Source organism: Melozone crissalis, unplaced genomic scaffold (genome assembly GCF_028551555.1).
Source record: "Melozone crissalis strain CALT ecotype California unplaced genomic scaffold, PUWL_Pcris_2 ptg000018l_1, whole genome shotgun sequence".
Lineage (NCBI taxonomy): Eukaryota > Metazoa > Chordata > Aves > Passeriformes > Passerellidae > Melozone > Melozone crissalis.
The window spans coordinates 27,551,629-27,568,874 of NW_026535796.1; the positions used below are offsets into that span (position 1 = coordinate 27,551,629).

Below are 17,246 nucleotides of genomic sequence, written 5' to 3' on the forward strand. Positions count from 1 at the left end.
TACTATTCAACCAATTAAGCATGCATCCATCTCTGGAGTGAGGGAGCTTAATCTAGTTCTTAAAATCCATCACATAATACAGAGGACTTGAACTAATTTCCTTTGTAATTGCCAACATGCAAAGGTAAACATCATAGCTAAGATACTTAAAGAGAAAGAAAAAGCTAACCATCAAATGAAGCTGAGATGCAATCCTCTAGGTATTTTCCTTGAAGTTTTTCAAGTTCACAGGCATACCTGTCTTCCAAGTTTTATTTTTCACTTTCTATTTTGAGGGGAAAAAAATCTTGCTGCTTAATCTAGGAGTTCAGTGCTGATTTCATTTCCATTATTCATTTTCACATTGCACCATTCAAGCATCAAGCAAAAACCAAAGATCTCAGAGAATATGCAGACATCTGTGTTTCTTCACCCTATAAAATGAGTGATTCATGTAGGCAAGGGCTGAAATCATAGCTACATAATTCAGAAATTAACCTTCATATATCTGTACCCTTACCATATTTTTCTAAAGCAGAAATGTTTGTAAGTTCCTTTCTCAGCTATGTTATATCTCTTAGAGGTCACAAGCCTTTCCACTAAGAAATCTTAATCATCTATACAGAGTCTTTTCAGTAGCAACATTAGGACTACACAGGTAAGTGGTTTACAGGAATTAATTATGTTTTTTTGGGCCAAGCCATCAGAAATATCTTCTGGCTGTTTTTATCAATCCTTGCCTTAGAATCTCTACAACAGATAGTTTAAATTTTTATTCTGAGTTTCAAAAATATTAATAATTACAGAAATATAAAGATGAAAATTAGAATAGAAATGCATGTAGCATTGCCAAGTATGTAAAATTTACTTCTGACATAAATTTAGAACTCTATTTATTATTTTTATGTAAGCTATCAGCAAAGGGGTTTTAGAATTAGCAGACTTACATATTCTTGTGGATATACAGGATATTCAGTGACCTACTTTATAGAGATGGACAGAACTGTGTCTGTAAAAATATTTAAAGTGGGTCTCTAATGTAAAACATAATTTTAAAAAGTCGTATTGAAGCAGCATCTTTTACATAAGCTCTTAGATATATTAAAGCAGTAACAATTATTCATCAAGAGATCTCAAAGCATTTCCCAGAGACAGGAAAGTACATTTTTTATTCTACAAAATGGAAGTATGAAATCTGGAGTTTTATTTTACAAAGGATCAAGTATTTCAGTTTCTTAGAAACACAAAAATGAGACAGAAAGGTCCTGCCTTACAGTTTAGGAGCATGTCTATACACCACTGAAGCTTTTGCAAAATTAAATGGAGCATAGCTCTCTACATGTTCATGAAGCAAAATAAACTTCCCAGGGTCTTCCAGCAACTCAATGGCAGAGCTGGCATGGCATTCCTGCCCTTTGGATCTTTATGAGGGGCCCTTTCCCCTTGACCATCCCTTCATCAATGCATTGACTGAAATGTGAAATCATTGTTTTACCTATATCAACATATATTCAGCAAGAACTGAATATGAAGAGGTGGTTCATCTGAGGAACTTTGCCAAGATGCGCAGAACACAAGTGAGCCAGAAGCACGTTATGACACCTGAATTACAGTTTTAGTAATCATCAGTTCCCTTTCTTCTCTGTCATTTCTTTATTTAATATATTGCATGCAAGAGACTTACCGTGCAAGTTTTATAAGCTTGCAATAAAAATATAACAACTGTTGTATTAAATTATTTAAGCTGTAAACCATTGTAAAAAGCAGAAAAAGTTATATCGATGTGGAGACAGAAAAAATTATTGTGATGGAGTATAAAATATATTGTGCTGATTACTACAGAATTTTTGCCCAGTTTAGCATATTGTAAATCCTTGGATGGCCTTAAGAATGAAACTGCATGTAGATTTTTGTAAAGAATTGTGGCAAATGGTTTAAGAAAAATTAATCTAAAATCAGATTGATAATTTAAAAACAAATCATCAAAAATGTGACAGCAGACAAAAAATATGTAAGAGGTCAAAAAGAGAGAATTGTGGCAAAGCAAAGGATCAGTGTATTTAAAACTTCTAGATTTCCCCTGACGGAAAGCTAGGATTCTGTAGAAAATGGATAACCAAGTTTTTATTTTAAGCAAGTAGAATAGTATTTTATTCTGTAGTGCTATGCTTTGCTAAAGAAATGTACCAATAACTTTGAATCTGGCTGTGTTTATATTAGTAGCATTTAAAAGTGCTAGATTTACCAAAATTAGTAACTACAAAGGGAAACGATATGTTTAGAATTAAGTTCTGACTATAAATTATAATAACCATTTAATTTTGCTTTATTCTGCTTCTTTACTCCTGTTAAAGAAGCATTTTTGACTGTTAAGTCAGAAATGAAACTGATTAAATGATGGTGCTTAATAATCATAGTAATCATCCTCCTCCTTTAGCATTTTCCTGTTTCACCTTTTGATCTTACCAGATTTTTTGGGACTTTTAATGGCCCCAGGTGTTCTTGTAGCAAGCTGCCAATAAGTTTTCTTTGCCCTGCAACATGATTTGGCAGAAATTCAGTTAGGCAGAGCATAATTTGTTGCCTTCTTTTCTACCAAAATGGGCTTTCTGCAAAAGAGAAAAGGAGGTGATATCCTCATTCTGTTGAATCTTCCTAGCAGTGATGTAATTGAAAAACCTCCTTGCAAGAGAAATGTTTTAAAAAGAAAAGCCAACTCATTCAGCTAATGTAGAGTAGGAAATACTGGTAAGACTACTCTAGTGATGGTGTTCCAGGCATGAAATTCCCTGAAAAATGAAGGCCCAAGACATAAAGCATCAGTGTTGACCAAAGAGAGGGCTGTGTGGGCCTCTTAGCTTTACTTTAAAACTGACATCTTTTCTTAAACAATTTATTTCTCTCTACCTGTACTGCAAAATTGTTAAAAACAGATCTCATGCTGTTTAAAGATCACATCTTTAAACAGAATGAAGCCCAAGGATAAATTATGTTCTCACTGTGCCTGAGAGGTTGGGCTTCTGTTGGTAGAAAAGATAAAGGTCACCCTTCCATCACTTGCACTTCATGTTTCTTAAAAGTGGTTGAAGCACTACATACATTTTTCTTCTGAAAATTTTCAATTTCATTAATCCAGTATCTCTTTCAGCTAACATAGTTCTTAATGGAAATGTAGCTGAAGGCTCCAGAAGCAGAAATGGCTGTCCAAAGAACCAGTGATCCAGCAGAGGAGCTGTCCGTGCTGCTACCTAACTGCTCACCTGTGGGTCCTGGCCCACCTGACGGGTCTAGGGGCTGATCCACCTGAGTGAACCTGAAATTTCTAAGCAATAGACCAGATGTGGGCAGCTTTTCCATTTCCTGCTAGGCTATGCTGTGTACTTTACCTGTCACACAAAATATAAGAGTTACACTGCAGTCTGTGTAATCCCAAAAGGCATTCTACATAAGTTTATGGGTTTTTTTTTAAATGTTTTTTAAAAGATGTTTGAGACAATGTATTTTGGTGAAGAAACTATCTTCTTTTTTAAAAATATATATTGTTGTGTGATAATTTAATTTCATTGTAGACTTTCCTGATACACTGTGGTGTAAAATATATAGCAATGTTTAGTAAGAAATAATGATACAGTTAGATGTAAAGCCTTATGACAGATATAATAGACAGTTTGTCACAAAGGCCACAGGTAACTTTCAAACGAGCTGTAAACAACCCCACCTACTGATGGTGGAAGAAGAGCAGAGGCCTCCAGAAAGTGAAGCTGTTTAACAACAGAGCAAGTGGAACGTGTGCAGCACTGCTCTTCTGGGACTGTGATTTTAATTTCCAGAGATCCAAGAGCAGCCCAAGCAAAAGGATGATTCAGTTCTTTGCCGTTGTATTGTTGTTTGTGTGTCCCCACTCTGGTATGCTCTCAAGAGAAGGGCTGTATGCTGGGTCAGCATTTGGCTTTCTACAAATTACCTCAACAAATAATGTAATTATTCCACAGTTTTCTATGGCTCAGTTTCCTACCTGTCCTATGTTCTTTTTTCAGTTTGCAGGCTTTTTCTGTCAATGGTAAACTCTTGGTTGTAGACTTTGTCTGTTATTTAGTGTTTGTTTAGTGCCTGACGTAAGTCTTGCTGAAGGCTTTTGTAAATTATGCTATTAATAACTTCCAGTTAGAGCAAAAATGACTTGCAGCTCAGATCACTATGTGGCCAAGCTACAGACCCTTTTTCTTTCATTTAGCTGTTGGCTGACACAGCTGAATGACTCTCCCAAGCCTCCTGTTCCCAATTCCGTAACAAACTATGAGCTCATATTACACAGGAAGCACCAGCACTGAGATTTATTTGCCATCCTTGGAGGCCAGGAGGAGGAACAAAAGACTTTCATCTCTTTCTTTTTGTTCCTTGGCTGTAGGGAGTAAGAGGGTACTGATATCTTGGGTCACTGCCATAGAGGATAAAAATCCAATTAATGTAAATCTGCCAGATCCAGGGGAAGTAAGTAGTGGGGCTGTTGAGAGCCCACAAATTTCTGGGTGGATCATCAGCAACCTCTGGCAGCACAATTTCCCCATTGAAACAGAAGTTGGGTTTTGTTCCACCTCTAAATAGTGATCTACCCTTTTTTTAAGCTTGCTCTGGCTAATTTTGCATAAGTTGTCAGTTGCAGCAGTAATGAAATTTTAGTCATTTGTTGACTCACTCAGCACAAAAGGCAGTGAATTCCATGACCACTCTGTTACATCTTCCAGGCAGCTTTGATTAAACTGCTGTGAAGCCAGACCTGGATCAATATGAATGATCTTCATCGACCTAATAATGTATTTAACATGTCCAGTGCACTTTTATCTCTTTCTGTTAGAATACACTGTTTACATTAGTGCAGGAGATTGATTTAAATTTTCATAGTTAGAAATAACTGCATTAGTTTGCAGTTATTATATGGTACTATATATAAAGATATAATCTGCCATGCAATCTCCTCAGCAGGTGTAAATTAGCATAGCTACCATTTACAGTTGTTGAGAATCTAGCCTAGAAACTGAAAACAATTATTCCATCAGTATTATTTTAAATTATCACAGCTTAACTTGACATAAAGCAAGTATCACATAATCTTCTCTGTACCAAATCAAAAGATGCTTACCAGAACATCTTTTAGAAAGCTTTTCTATTATTTATAGACTAAATTCTCCTACCAGCAGATGTATGTGGTGTCCTCTAATTATATAAACACCTCTTTGTGGTCCAGCCTTTTGGATGCACTGTGTCCAGTCAGGTATTTCTTTAACCCACTGGCTTTGAAGACTATTTAGCAAACTTCAATAAACGAACAAATGTGGAAGCTGTACCAAACATATCACTTGGGGATGTCAAAGCACTTAACAAACATTGTTACAACTTAGTCCATGTGTAACCACTGAAGGACATATTTGCTTCAGTATGTCTCATGACAGCTTCTTAAAAAATATACTTAAGTGAATTTAACACTTGTGAAAGGTGCCAGATTGACAGGCCCTGGAGATAAAAGTTCTTGCATTACCAGCAGGCACAGCCGGGCTTCCCACACACGCTGCCCCACCAGTGTCCCCAGCCCTACCTGAAGGGCACAGCAACCAACTGTCCTACAGCTTGCAAATCTGCCCATCTCAGGCTCCTGGACTGTGGGCCAAGAGTCAGTAGCTGTAATTTGACCTAAGGATGAAAATCCAAGTTCCATAGTTACTGCACAGGTGCTGTTGCAGTTGATCATTTTCACACCAAGTTTTCAACTAATCTGGGGGGGAAAAAAATTAAGTGCATGTTTATCTGATTTAGAGTACAACAAAAACATGTGTGTGAGCCTCTAGTGAATCCTGTGGTTCTGTCTGCCCACATAGGCACATTCAGGTGGGACTGTATGGGTGAACAAGTCCATGCACATACTGTGAAGCGCATTCTTAAATGCCTCCTGAAAAATGGGTCCTTACTGCTTTCTGTGTTTGTAATAATCTGTCTCCATTCATAACTCATCCCTGCTTGGTGTCATTACAACCCATCCTCCCCAGAGATTCTGGACACAGCTGGCATACAAATTCAATGACCGTCCACCCCATAAAGAGACTGGATGATTACAGGGTGGAAGGATACAGGGAAAACAGGTTCATGATCTTTGCACTCTGTCATGGATTTAGAAAAAGCACAAGTTCTTCTCTGAGTGATTGTAGTTGAAAAGTTCAGTCCTCTGTGTTCTTTGAAATTATATTTATACCTCACTGTGAGTATTGGAAGGGCATGCTTAAGTGTTTTTTTATTTAGTGCAGAAATAAAGAAGGCTAATGACATTTTAAACAAAAGTGCACATTTATACCCTTGTATAGGCTGATTCTCAGTGTGTATATAGGACATGACTAAAAACAGAACATTGGAAAACACACAGTGATGAGTTTTCATGTTCTGCTATTTTCTAAGCTGTAGCCAGCAGCTTGAAAGAATTGTTATGGAAGCCAAATCTTAATTCTTTATATTGGAAAACAGCCCTAACTAATACACAGAGGAGCTCAGCAACATTGGTTTATCTTTAAAAGAGTCACATTTATTTTTGCAGCTTGCTGTTGATGTGCATGATAACATACCTAATTGGACTGGTACTGTGTGCATGGTGGAAGGTAAAAACGAAAGTTGGGTGGCTTATAGCTGTTTCAGGGATGGCATTTTAGCCTGAAATTGTAATTGTTGTAAATATTCATCTATTTTATGATTATCATTGCCTTATTTCCTTTTCTTCTCAATGTTTCTACTGTATCTGTCACACTGTACAACTTTAGGAAGCATCCCTACCAGCCTAAGTCCCTACTGCACTTAGGATGAACTTTAGGTTTCAAAATCTGGGAGGAAGTTCACAAGAGAATATATAGGAAGAGGATGTTTTAAGATGCAAGTGTCCATGAACTCTGATTGAATATGTTGCTTCACCCAGACTCAGTTTTCCTGTGCAGGCTGTCTACTATATAAAAAAAGGCCATTTTAGGTCATCTCCTCTTTCACAGGTTTGGTCTCTTTAGTACTGTTTTCAAATACTCAATGTACTTGAGTACATTGGGTTGGTTTGTTTTGGTTTTGGTTTTGGTTTTGGTTGGTTTTTTTTTGTCTGCTTGTATTTGTATAGTACCTCAATGGCATTTTCTCTTCATTCATTTGATTCAGTAGTTCCTAATTTTGCCTATATCATATTATAAATTTCACTTCCACCTGCTACTTTTTACCTCCCTATTAAGTACTATTAAGTCTTTCTTGATCAACCACTTTTTTAATATTTTTGACCTAGTAGCTGGCCTTTTGCTTTCAGAAAGACAAAAGGCTTTTCTTGTCTGCTAATGAGAGAGGAGGAGGGCAACACCAGCGACTTTCTCGTACAGAATGACAATGCTCCACTTCCAGAAGGATGCAGAGGAAGAGAAAAAGATTATTATCAGTTTTCTCTAAGTATACTTGGGCATCACTGAAAACACTATTTAGAAGTAAAGACTTGCTAAAGTTTACCTACCCCCTTTCTGAAGCTCTTTCTAAGTTTGTTAGTTGATAAGTCATTATAGATATGAAGTATTGCTTTAATTTTGATTTTAAAAGGCTAGAAAGCAGAATTCCTTATTAGGGAATGATAGGAGAGAGTTTCTTTCAGGACTGAGTTAAACAGAAGCGTTCAGAAGAATAGAAAAAGGTTGGTTCATTCCCATCTTCATGTAAATTGAATTACAGGGTTTAGTAAGTGAAACAGATCATAAGATAAACCCCGCAGAGGCCAGGAAGCACTAATTAACGCCCACAGTGAGTAACTTTTCTGAAATTGGTCTTTAATCAAACTTTGCTCTGAAAACAAAACAAGATACTGTGGCAGCTTGATAAAAGAGATGCATCACCAAGGCTGACAGGCCCACAATCAAACCAATACTAAAAATAACTGGTTTGTCTACTAATTTTCTTTCAGATGCTAAAAAAATGCATGAGCTACAGTCTAAAAAGACTTGTACAGTTACTCAGCCAAGTGACTCAGCTCTAGAAAAGTGAGGGTCCTGTAAATTTTAATGCCCTCCCTGATTATGAGTGAGCCCTTTTTCTTTCCCACACCTTCCTGTTGAAACAGAGGAACAGCAAAGAGGATTGTGTGGTTGGGCAAGGAAGAGGCAGAATCTGGATTCCTTCATAGTTGATAATTTTATACCAGCTGTTCCTTTCCTCTTGCTGCTGGTGGTGGTGCAGAGTTCAGGCATCCTGACTGACTTACTGGTGTGGTCTGAGATAAGCCAATCACTCCTTTTTCTTGTGTCTCACATGAACAGTAGGGTCCACAACTGCTGCCTTTTGCGCTTGGAACTTCTCCTCACTGAATCTGAGAGCAGGAGTTATCAGTATGGCATGCAGGGAAACAAAGCTTATTTTCCTCATTTCTTTTCATCTGCTCAGCTGTAGGGAGAGTTGCTACAACTCCTGTGGGTACCCATCAAGCCTAGAGCAACTTTCTTTATGTTTTCACTGTAGCCTGCTTAAAAACATTGCTAGAACTTTTAGGTTTGGGATAGATTCCAAAGGGACAAGAAGTCCACTGCAGAAACAGGACTAGCAGTGAAATGTAACAGAGCACTAGTATTCTCTTTATAGCAGATTTTTCTCTTGGCACAAAAAACATATGGAGCTGTCAAGCAGGTCCATAGGAGGGCCACAAAAATGGTCAGAGTATGAAACATCTCTCTCCAATGAGGAAAGACTGAGATAGTTGGGGTTATTAGCTTCAAGAGCTAGTAGAAGGCTCTTGGGAGATTGTTTATTAGCCTTTCAATATGTACAGGAAGCTTTTTAGAAAGATGGGAGAGACTTTTTAATAGGGCTTCTAGTGACAGTGTACCCCTCATCCAAGGGGTAATGGTTTTAAACTAAAAGAGGGTAGATTCAGACTAGATACGAGGAAGAAGTTTTTTATAATGAGGGCAGTGAGACACTGGAACAGATTTCCCAGAGAGGTGATTGATGTCTCATCCCTGGAACCTTTTCAGGTTAGGTTGAATGAGGCTCTGAACCCCCTGGTCTGGTTGAAGATGGGTCTGCTTATTGCAGGGGAGTGAACTAGATGAGCTTTAAAGGTCTCTTCTAACTCAAACTGTTTAATGATCCCATGATTTCTCTTGGTGAATGCTCAGCTGGGTAAAGTGTTGCCCTCTTTCCATGTCCAACATGACAGTCCTATCAGTCTGGATCCTAATAACCATATCCTTCACAAAAGAGGTTGCAATGATCTAAAATGGTACTCCATTATTAGGAACAAGCTGAAAGAGGATGGCTAACATTGGCCTTGGTGCTTTCAGTATAGGCTGTATTTTCATGTTAGGTGGTTACTTTAAAAAGGTATTTTCATTAATACAACTAAAAGTAGTTTAGTGGGAGAAGGAAGAAGTCTGTTGGTATAGATGGGTCCATGTGAGGAATTCTTCTTCTTTTATGAAAGAATTGTTTGCAAATACAGATATGCAGATCTGGCTGCTTTGGCAACTGACTAGGCATACGACTTGAGTTCCAAACACAACTACCATTCCCTCTGTAATTTGTTTTATAGTCACAGTTCCAAGGACTGCCATAGGGAATTGCAGGTTTGAAGTGGTTTCACAGCCTTATCCAAACTCCTCCCGGTCATTTGTCTCATTTATCATGGCTATAACAGACATCCCCTGCAATTCAAAACAACTGCTTAACTTGTATTCACATAAATATCCTATAGCCCAGAGTGACTGAAGTGCATCATCAGCATTCCATGAAGGAGCTTACATCAGTTTTGAAAAACCAGTCCTTTAAAAGTGCAATGACCAACATGAAATAATGTCATCAAGAATAGCAACAAACAGCATAAGGCACCACATGAAAATTCAAGTATTGGACTGTGAGAGATACCCATATTGTGATTTAAAATCTTTACAGCTGCAGCAAAAAAAAAAAAAAAAATCAGCACAAAATCATATTTTTCCAGGTGACTCCCTTTTGTATTCCAATATTTTATTCTTGTTTACTGGGTTTGATTTTATTTTGGATAGAAAGGCATTAATTGCAATGCAAGAAAATTCTGCAGGTTTTTTTCCTCATATCTTATATCCCACTACATCATTTTATATTAAGAAAAACGTGTGACTGAAAAAACAGACAATATTTTAAAGCACAGCTTCTGTTCTTGCTGTGGTTGGACACCACAGAGACAGCTGGATGTTTAAGAAAGGGAGGGGCATCTCCAGTTCCTCATGTTTCACCTTTTCATTGCACTGCCTGATCATTTAAGGCAGAGGCTTGTTCCAGACAGCTTCAATTAAACTATGCTGTGAAACTGAATATAGATCAATGGAAATGATCCATAACAAGCTAATCATGTATTTAACAGTGTTCAGTCCAGTTCAATCACCTTCTAACATTTCTGTGGCTTTACATTCATGTGGCAAAGCCCTGAATGTGTATATGTATTTTTAATCCATCTCATTAGTGACCATATGCTTTGGCTTCAAGGGAGACTAGAACTGTCTGCAATCTGCCAGGGATTTGGGGACATCAATAATTTGTGAATAGTCATGTTGGTACTGGTCGAAGGGTTAAGTGTTCTGCACACCAGGGGCAGATCTTTTGGGACTGGAACTCTTAGTCAACTGTTAGGAACCTGATCCCCTCTGATGCATCTTTTCAAAGTACATGCTGCATGTCAGATCTCTGCAGCAGAAGCAATGGATCCTTATTAGCTCAGGGATTTAAAACCTGCTCTAAGAAATGTAACAATATATTTTGGTTAAAAAGTGAAGGCAAGATAGTAGTAATATGAAAGGGATTTTTTATGCACTGGGCTAAATGTGACCTTCCTTCTTCCTACAATTTTCCTTTTTGCCACCATTTTCCTTTTCCATATGAGCTATTAGATTACTACTCCCCTGCAGATATACAGTGAAGCAAGAGTATGGCAACAATAACAGGGACTTGATTTTGAAAAATATAAGTGAATTCTGTGGCCTCATCTGATACTGGCTAAATCCAGCTGAGGCCAGTGACAGCAAAGACGTAGAAATCACCTCCTAGTCTTTTGGAATGACCTTTTAGAAGCTCTCAGAGCACTGTTTTTTTTACCTAGTATGAAAATCACCTTTAAAAACAATAGATTACACTCTTAGTTCATGCCATGCTATATAGAAGGGCTGCTAAATCAGCATGAGAGATCATCAAATCATTGATTTCAGTATCCTGTCTTCACAAAGCAATGGAAGAAATAGATGGTAATGCCAGAAGACACTGAATAAATTTTGTACATTTTTAAGTTTTAGTTATGTCCATATTCCTCAGCTGCACCCAGGTTAAAAAGAAAAGAAAAACAATTCACAGCAGTGCAGGAAGACACTTCATATGGAACCTGCTCCCTGAATTTCTGTGCATTATTTGGGAGAAGGGGGATCCATCTTGCAGGATGAAGTTCACCTGCTTTGAGCAAATTTCATGTACAATCATAAAATCGTAGGATGGTTTTTGCTGGAAGGAACCTTAAAGATCATCCAGTTCCAATCCCCCTACCTTGGGTAGGGACATATTTCACTAGACCAGATTGCCCTGAGCTCCATCCAACCTGGCCAGGAACACTTCCAGGACTGGGGCATCCACAGTTTCTCTGGGCAGTCAGTTTCAGTGCCTCACCACACAGTAAAGAATTTTCTCCTTATATCTAATTTAAACCTACTTTTTTTCAGTTTGAAGCCATTTTCCCCTTCTCCTATCACTACAGTCCCTCTCTGTCTTTCTGGTAGGGTCCCTTTAGGTACTGGAAGGCCACAATGAGGCCACGCCAAAACCTTCTGTTCTCCAGGCTGAACAGCCCCGATTCTCTCTGCCTTTCCTTGTAGGGGAAGTTCTCCATCACTCTGATCATCTTCAAGGCCCTCCTCTGGAGTCACTGCAGCAGCTCCACGTCCCTCCTGTGCTGGCAGCCAGAGCTGGTGCAGCCCTGCAGTGGCTCTCAGCAGAGCAGGGCAGAGGGGCAGAATCCCCTCCCTGGCCCTGCTGCCCACGCTGCTCTGGATGCAGCCCAGGGCACGTTTGGCTCTCTGGGCTGGCAGTGCCCATGGTGCCTCATGTGCAGCCTCTCAGGCAGCAGCGCCCCCAAGTCCCTCTGGGCAGGGCTGCCCTGGGGCTGTTCATGCCCAGCCTGTGCTGAGACTGGGGCTCGCCCCAACCCAGGAGCAGCACCAGCACCTGGTCTTGTTAAACCTCAGGAGATTCCCATGGGCCCACCTTGAGCTGTGCTGTAATGGCAGCAAGGACAGAGATGTCAGGCAGCATGGTGTCCTCCAGCTGTTCCTGTTTGCATGCTGCGTGCGTTGGTGTAAAGGCACCTCAGCTGGGCTGTCAGCTGTGTGAGCTTCCTAGAGGCACACCCCTTCATTTCTTTGAGTTATTTCCTTTGTGTTTCCCTGTTGACTTCTGCTACCCCAGGAGTCCCTGGGTGGCCTCCATAAAACTGCAAGTGTGCTGCAACGTGGCTAGCATAATTTGTGTGGACTCTCACAGGAAATGAAAACATCCACAATGCAGACCACTTGTTTGCTGCTTGATAATCAGCTGGTTTTGCTTGTACTTAAACATCCTGTATCAGGGCAGTTTAAATAACTGTCATCAGTCATCTATAGTCACTATTAAACCTCCAGCAAACACACTCACTGTAACCCTTTGTCCTTTACTTGTTTTTGTTTTTAAAATCAACTTGGCATGGCATACAACTGAGCAAGCATTCCCCATACATGATACAAAAGGAAGGACATTTTTGAAAATCTTTGTATTCAAACAAAGAGTTACATATTTAGAAAACATTCACGACCAAAGCTTTTATTTATCTAAAATGATATTTTGAATGAGTAAAAAAATATAAATAGTGTCTTCATCAACTTCCCATCATCAAGAATATACAATTAGTATTGGAAGACTTAGAGTCATATTATAGCAGGTAAAATATACAGCTGTCATTTTTTTTTGTTTGCTATAATTTCATAGGTTGCCATAGATCTACTAATTGTGTGTTGTCTTCTGTAAGACCTTAGAGAGCAACTTTACTGTTTTAGAAGACCCAATCTCTGCCTTTTAGGGGAAGTTTGCATAAGCAGACTTTTATCCACAATTTTTAAGTGTATAAATATGCACATCTAAGCTGCACTGCTTTCATATAAAACTAATTGATTTGTAAATACAGTACAATATTAGAGGCATATGTCCCAGATTTTTATCCACATTTCATTTATACACATAGGCACTGGCAATAGAAAAGGCAGTGGTCTTTAGGAAAGGTGGCTCTTCCTGGTCGGCAAGCAAGGCCACTAGGGTGCATTCAAATGTAAATATTTATGGCTATTTTGGCCACCTCAAACCCACCAAAGAATGGAGTTCTATTTCCAGATAGTCCCACTTTAAAATTCTCCCTTTAAAATGTATACCAGGACTTGTTTTGGTAGCTTTTAGCACTGATTTGGAGCCTTTAAGCCTGTGCATTAAATGGTAAAGTCTAAAATTGTATTTTCACAATTTTCATTAATGAAAAAAATAAATGTAATTTTAATAGGGTGGAATCAGTGATTTTGAGGTGGCTTGTCTTTACCCCTTCCACTTTAAGCCTTCAGAGTCAGCATAGCCATAAAGTTTTCTGAAGTCAAATTTTTCAAGAAAAATGCTAGTTGATAGTTAATTACCTGGTCACTGCTGAATATCTGTAATACAGAGAATGAGCTCCTTTTTGCACAAAAAATGAAGAAGTTATTTGACCTTTGAGGTGACTGTTGATCTTTGGCTCTCCATTGTCAGTCTTCACCTCCAATGTCAATGATGCTAATACAAAGGGAAGCCAGCAGAATTTCAGAAGACTGGTGCTATCTTTGCAATATTTTGTAGGCAGCATTGCCATTATTACATTAATTTGTGCTACTGCTGCCAGATAAAAAGAGAGCTTTGGCTTCAGTGAATACAATTGCAAAATTCCTGTTTTATCCTGGATGAGGTAACACTTTGACTGAACTGCCTATTCGCAGTTTCACAGGCAGTGACGCCAAAAAAAAAAAAAAAAAAAAGCTCTGACAGTCTGCAAGTTCTGCCCTCTTTACACCCTTTCTAGCCAAGATTGCTTAGTGTTATAAAGAATTGCCATAATCCCAGAAGCTGCTGACAGAAATACGTTATTGAAACAAGAACCTTTGCAGGCTATACCTTATCATTAGGAAAGTGTCTTTTGTGGGTCATTCAGTGGGTTTTCAGTAGTTTTCTTTAGGGTTCTCTGTGGCTTCATTTCTAGCATGTTCACTGAGGCTGAGCACAACCAAGAATGTCTTGATGGCAAGTTTAAATTTTCCATTCTTTGCTTTTCTTCTGTATTCTAATTAGATCTTCTCAATTATTCATTCTGTTCCCATAATGGACTTTTAGATTTGCAAACTTCTACCACACATACTAGTCCCTTTAGAGCTTCTTGTAGCCAGATTCTGTATTTTTAGCAGTTTGAATCTTACTGTAATTCCAGATAATCAGTCATATATGTTGCCATTTCTGGACTTACTCCATTATGTCTTCAAGATGGCATGCATCCATTGATTACAAATTGAAATGAAGTTCATAATGTTATTAAAAATGGCCCACTTTAACTTCTTCTTGTTTTATTCATGCCCCACAACAGGACTTGAAAGAAGAGTTTCATTTACAGACAACTATGTGCTGATCATCTAAATATCAAAAATGACAACTGAATTTTAGCTGGCCTTTTGATATTTTTGCTACTGTTCTAGTTCAATTCTCTGTATCTGTAATCAACAGACCACTCACTCACTAAAGGTTGAGAAATATGCATTTAACTGTTTTGCTGAATTCTGGCTTTAGGCAACATCTCAAGTTAATCTCAAATTAGTCAAAAAGGAGGTGGGAGATTTTCCTTCTATATAAAGTGAAAATTTAAGAGTTGTGTTCCACTTCCTTTTGTTAAGTGCTACTCCACAATAATTTTCAGAAAAGTATTTAGAAATCATTCTTAAGAGATGGGACACAATAAGACAAGGGGGACTCATTAGTTGTTTTGTTTCTATTTTAGGACTGCAAGAATACCTTGAAAAATATTTGGAAGAGAAGACCCCGGCTCTGATTTTAGTACCTGTGGTGGATTTACCTGACAAACATGTTATTCATATAACATGCTGGCTAAGCTAGCAGTTTAAAGGAGATGAGTTGATATCAAAACATGCATACATTCCATCTAGGAGAGAACAAAGAAAAGAGCTGATATAACTCCGTTGGATACTTTCATGAAGCAATATTGTTTGATTTAAGCAAAGCTGTATTACCTTGTTAATGATGCCTCATGATATGTGACAGAGTCGGGTTTGTATGAAGAATAAAGCTTTCTTTTAAAAATAATGTACTTTTGTCTGACTTGTTTTTAGGTTAAAGTAGGTGGCTTCTGGGAGATGCATTTGGTGTGATCACATTGGTTCTTTGATATATTTAGGTCTGGTTACAATACACCAATTATAACTTTATATCATTTGGATGGAGGTGAAACTAGATTACCTCCAATACTGTTTTAAGGACTGTATTCCTTTCAATTCTATGTTGAATTTACTCACTTTGGGCCAACTCATGAATACCTTATTTGTGGCCAGATTTTAACCATTTCCAGCACTGAGGAAGAATTATTCAGAGTGGTATTTAGAATGCACATTTTACTGAAACAAATAATGGAAATGATGGCCAGACAGCAGGATTTGTCACCTTGCTTTCTCATCCAGGAGTATTTTTGTGTTTTATATCTGGTAGACAGCTGTTATTAAAGAGCTACCAACATTCAGGTAACTACCAGCTACCAGTATTGACAGCTGTCATAGACCCCGGGCTTCAGTTTTCTCCAGAAAATCAACAGGAGTTTTACCACTGCTTTCACTAAAACAGGCTCAGACACACAGGTGAAGCACCTGTCAATTTCATTACCACTGATACTTTACCCATTAGATAAGGTCAGTACAGAAAAGAAAGCCTTTTGCACTTTGCTTGAAGCAGTAATGCACTGCAGAAAAATCTTACTTTCAGACAAAGGTTATAGAATTAAATCTTCAAGAACGAGTGTCAAACCTTTGCCTTGCCTATATTCTGCATCTATATATTCTCACTGCTTCTCTTCCACAGTGTGAGCACTGGAGGTAGGAGACCAGCACTCCAAGTTATCCTTCTCTGTCCTCAGCATATATCTGAGATACCCCCACAAAAGTTAACTGTATGGCAGGACATTCACATTGAGGTGACAACGAGGTGGACTTAGTACTCCAGTTTCATTTTCTTACCCACTCTCAGAAATGCACTTGGCAGCACCTGATATAAAACAAGAGACTAAAGATAAGAGGATCTTCCTCTCTCAGAACTTCTACATGCCCAGCATACTATGCTGATCAGTGCTTGAAATTAGAAACTGTTAAATGTTATTGCTCCTTACTATTGCTTCCAATAATATAGCAAAGCTGCCATCTTCTTTAGTAAGAATTCCTTTTTTCACAGATGTTTAAATGTTTTTGAAATGGGCAAGGCAAAGAGTTTTTTATATAACAGTGTACAACAAGATGGTTGTATTAAATTTCGTAAGGAAAAAGGGATGAGTGTATTAACAATACATTAGTTGATTAGTATTCAGGATCATTTTTAGGTTAGACTTAAACACATTTGATCCTTTCCCACGATCAGAAAAAGACTTGTTAATACCTGGATGTGCCTGGTTTATTTGAATTCTACTTTTTTAAAAGGCTAAATCACTTTCTCACTTCTCCCTGCAACTACCAGTATTTTATTTCTCTCATTGTGGAGTGTCCATGGGCCAGAGACACAAAGGACTGTAAGGGAAGAATAGAAGATGTACTTTCAGAGAGATAAGGATGAAGCTTATTTTTCCATTGATGCATATGGAAACCAAAGAGATGGCATAAGTTTCACTGAGTCTCCTGGAGCAGTCATTTTTTTTCACCATGAGTTTAAAAAGATACTGAAACATGTTGATCTTAGCTTTTGTACTGTACTGGATATTTTAAGGCAGCAGGATATTTGCTTCTAAAGAAAACAGTTTTTCCTGTAAGTCTTCCTACAAGATGCATGACTCCAGCTAGCCTGCTTTTTTTCTCATTAGAGCTGCATTGAGAAATGGTAACAGAATGGATTGGTCTGAAAAACAGTGTGATCTTTTGTGTTTCTCTCAACTGAAAGCAAAACCTTTTCCTTTTTTG

General features: G+C 38.2%; 1 protein-coding gene across 4 annotated transcripts in view; it reads left to right on the top strand.

The window, feature by feature from the left end:
- Window positions 1-15,376, top strand: part of DPH6 (diphthamine biosynthesis 6) — a 184,450-nt gene extending 169,074 nt beyond the window's left edge. For all 4 annotated transcript variants that reach the window (XM_054275838.1, XM_054275837.1, XM_054275839.1 and 1 more), the window contains one exon: window positions 15,077-15,376. In XM_054275838.1, coding sequence (XP_054131813.1) covers window positions 15,077-15,192 — 116 coding nt within the window. In that variant the 3' untranslated portion in view covers window positions 15,193-15,376. The remainder of the gene's footprint in view (window positions 1-15,076) is intronic.
- The last annotated feature ends 1,870 nt before the right edge of the window (window positions 15,377-17,246 follow it).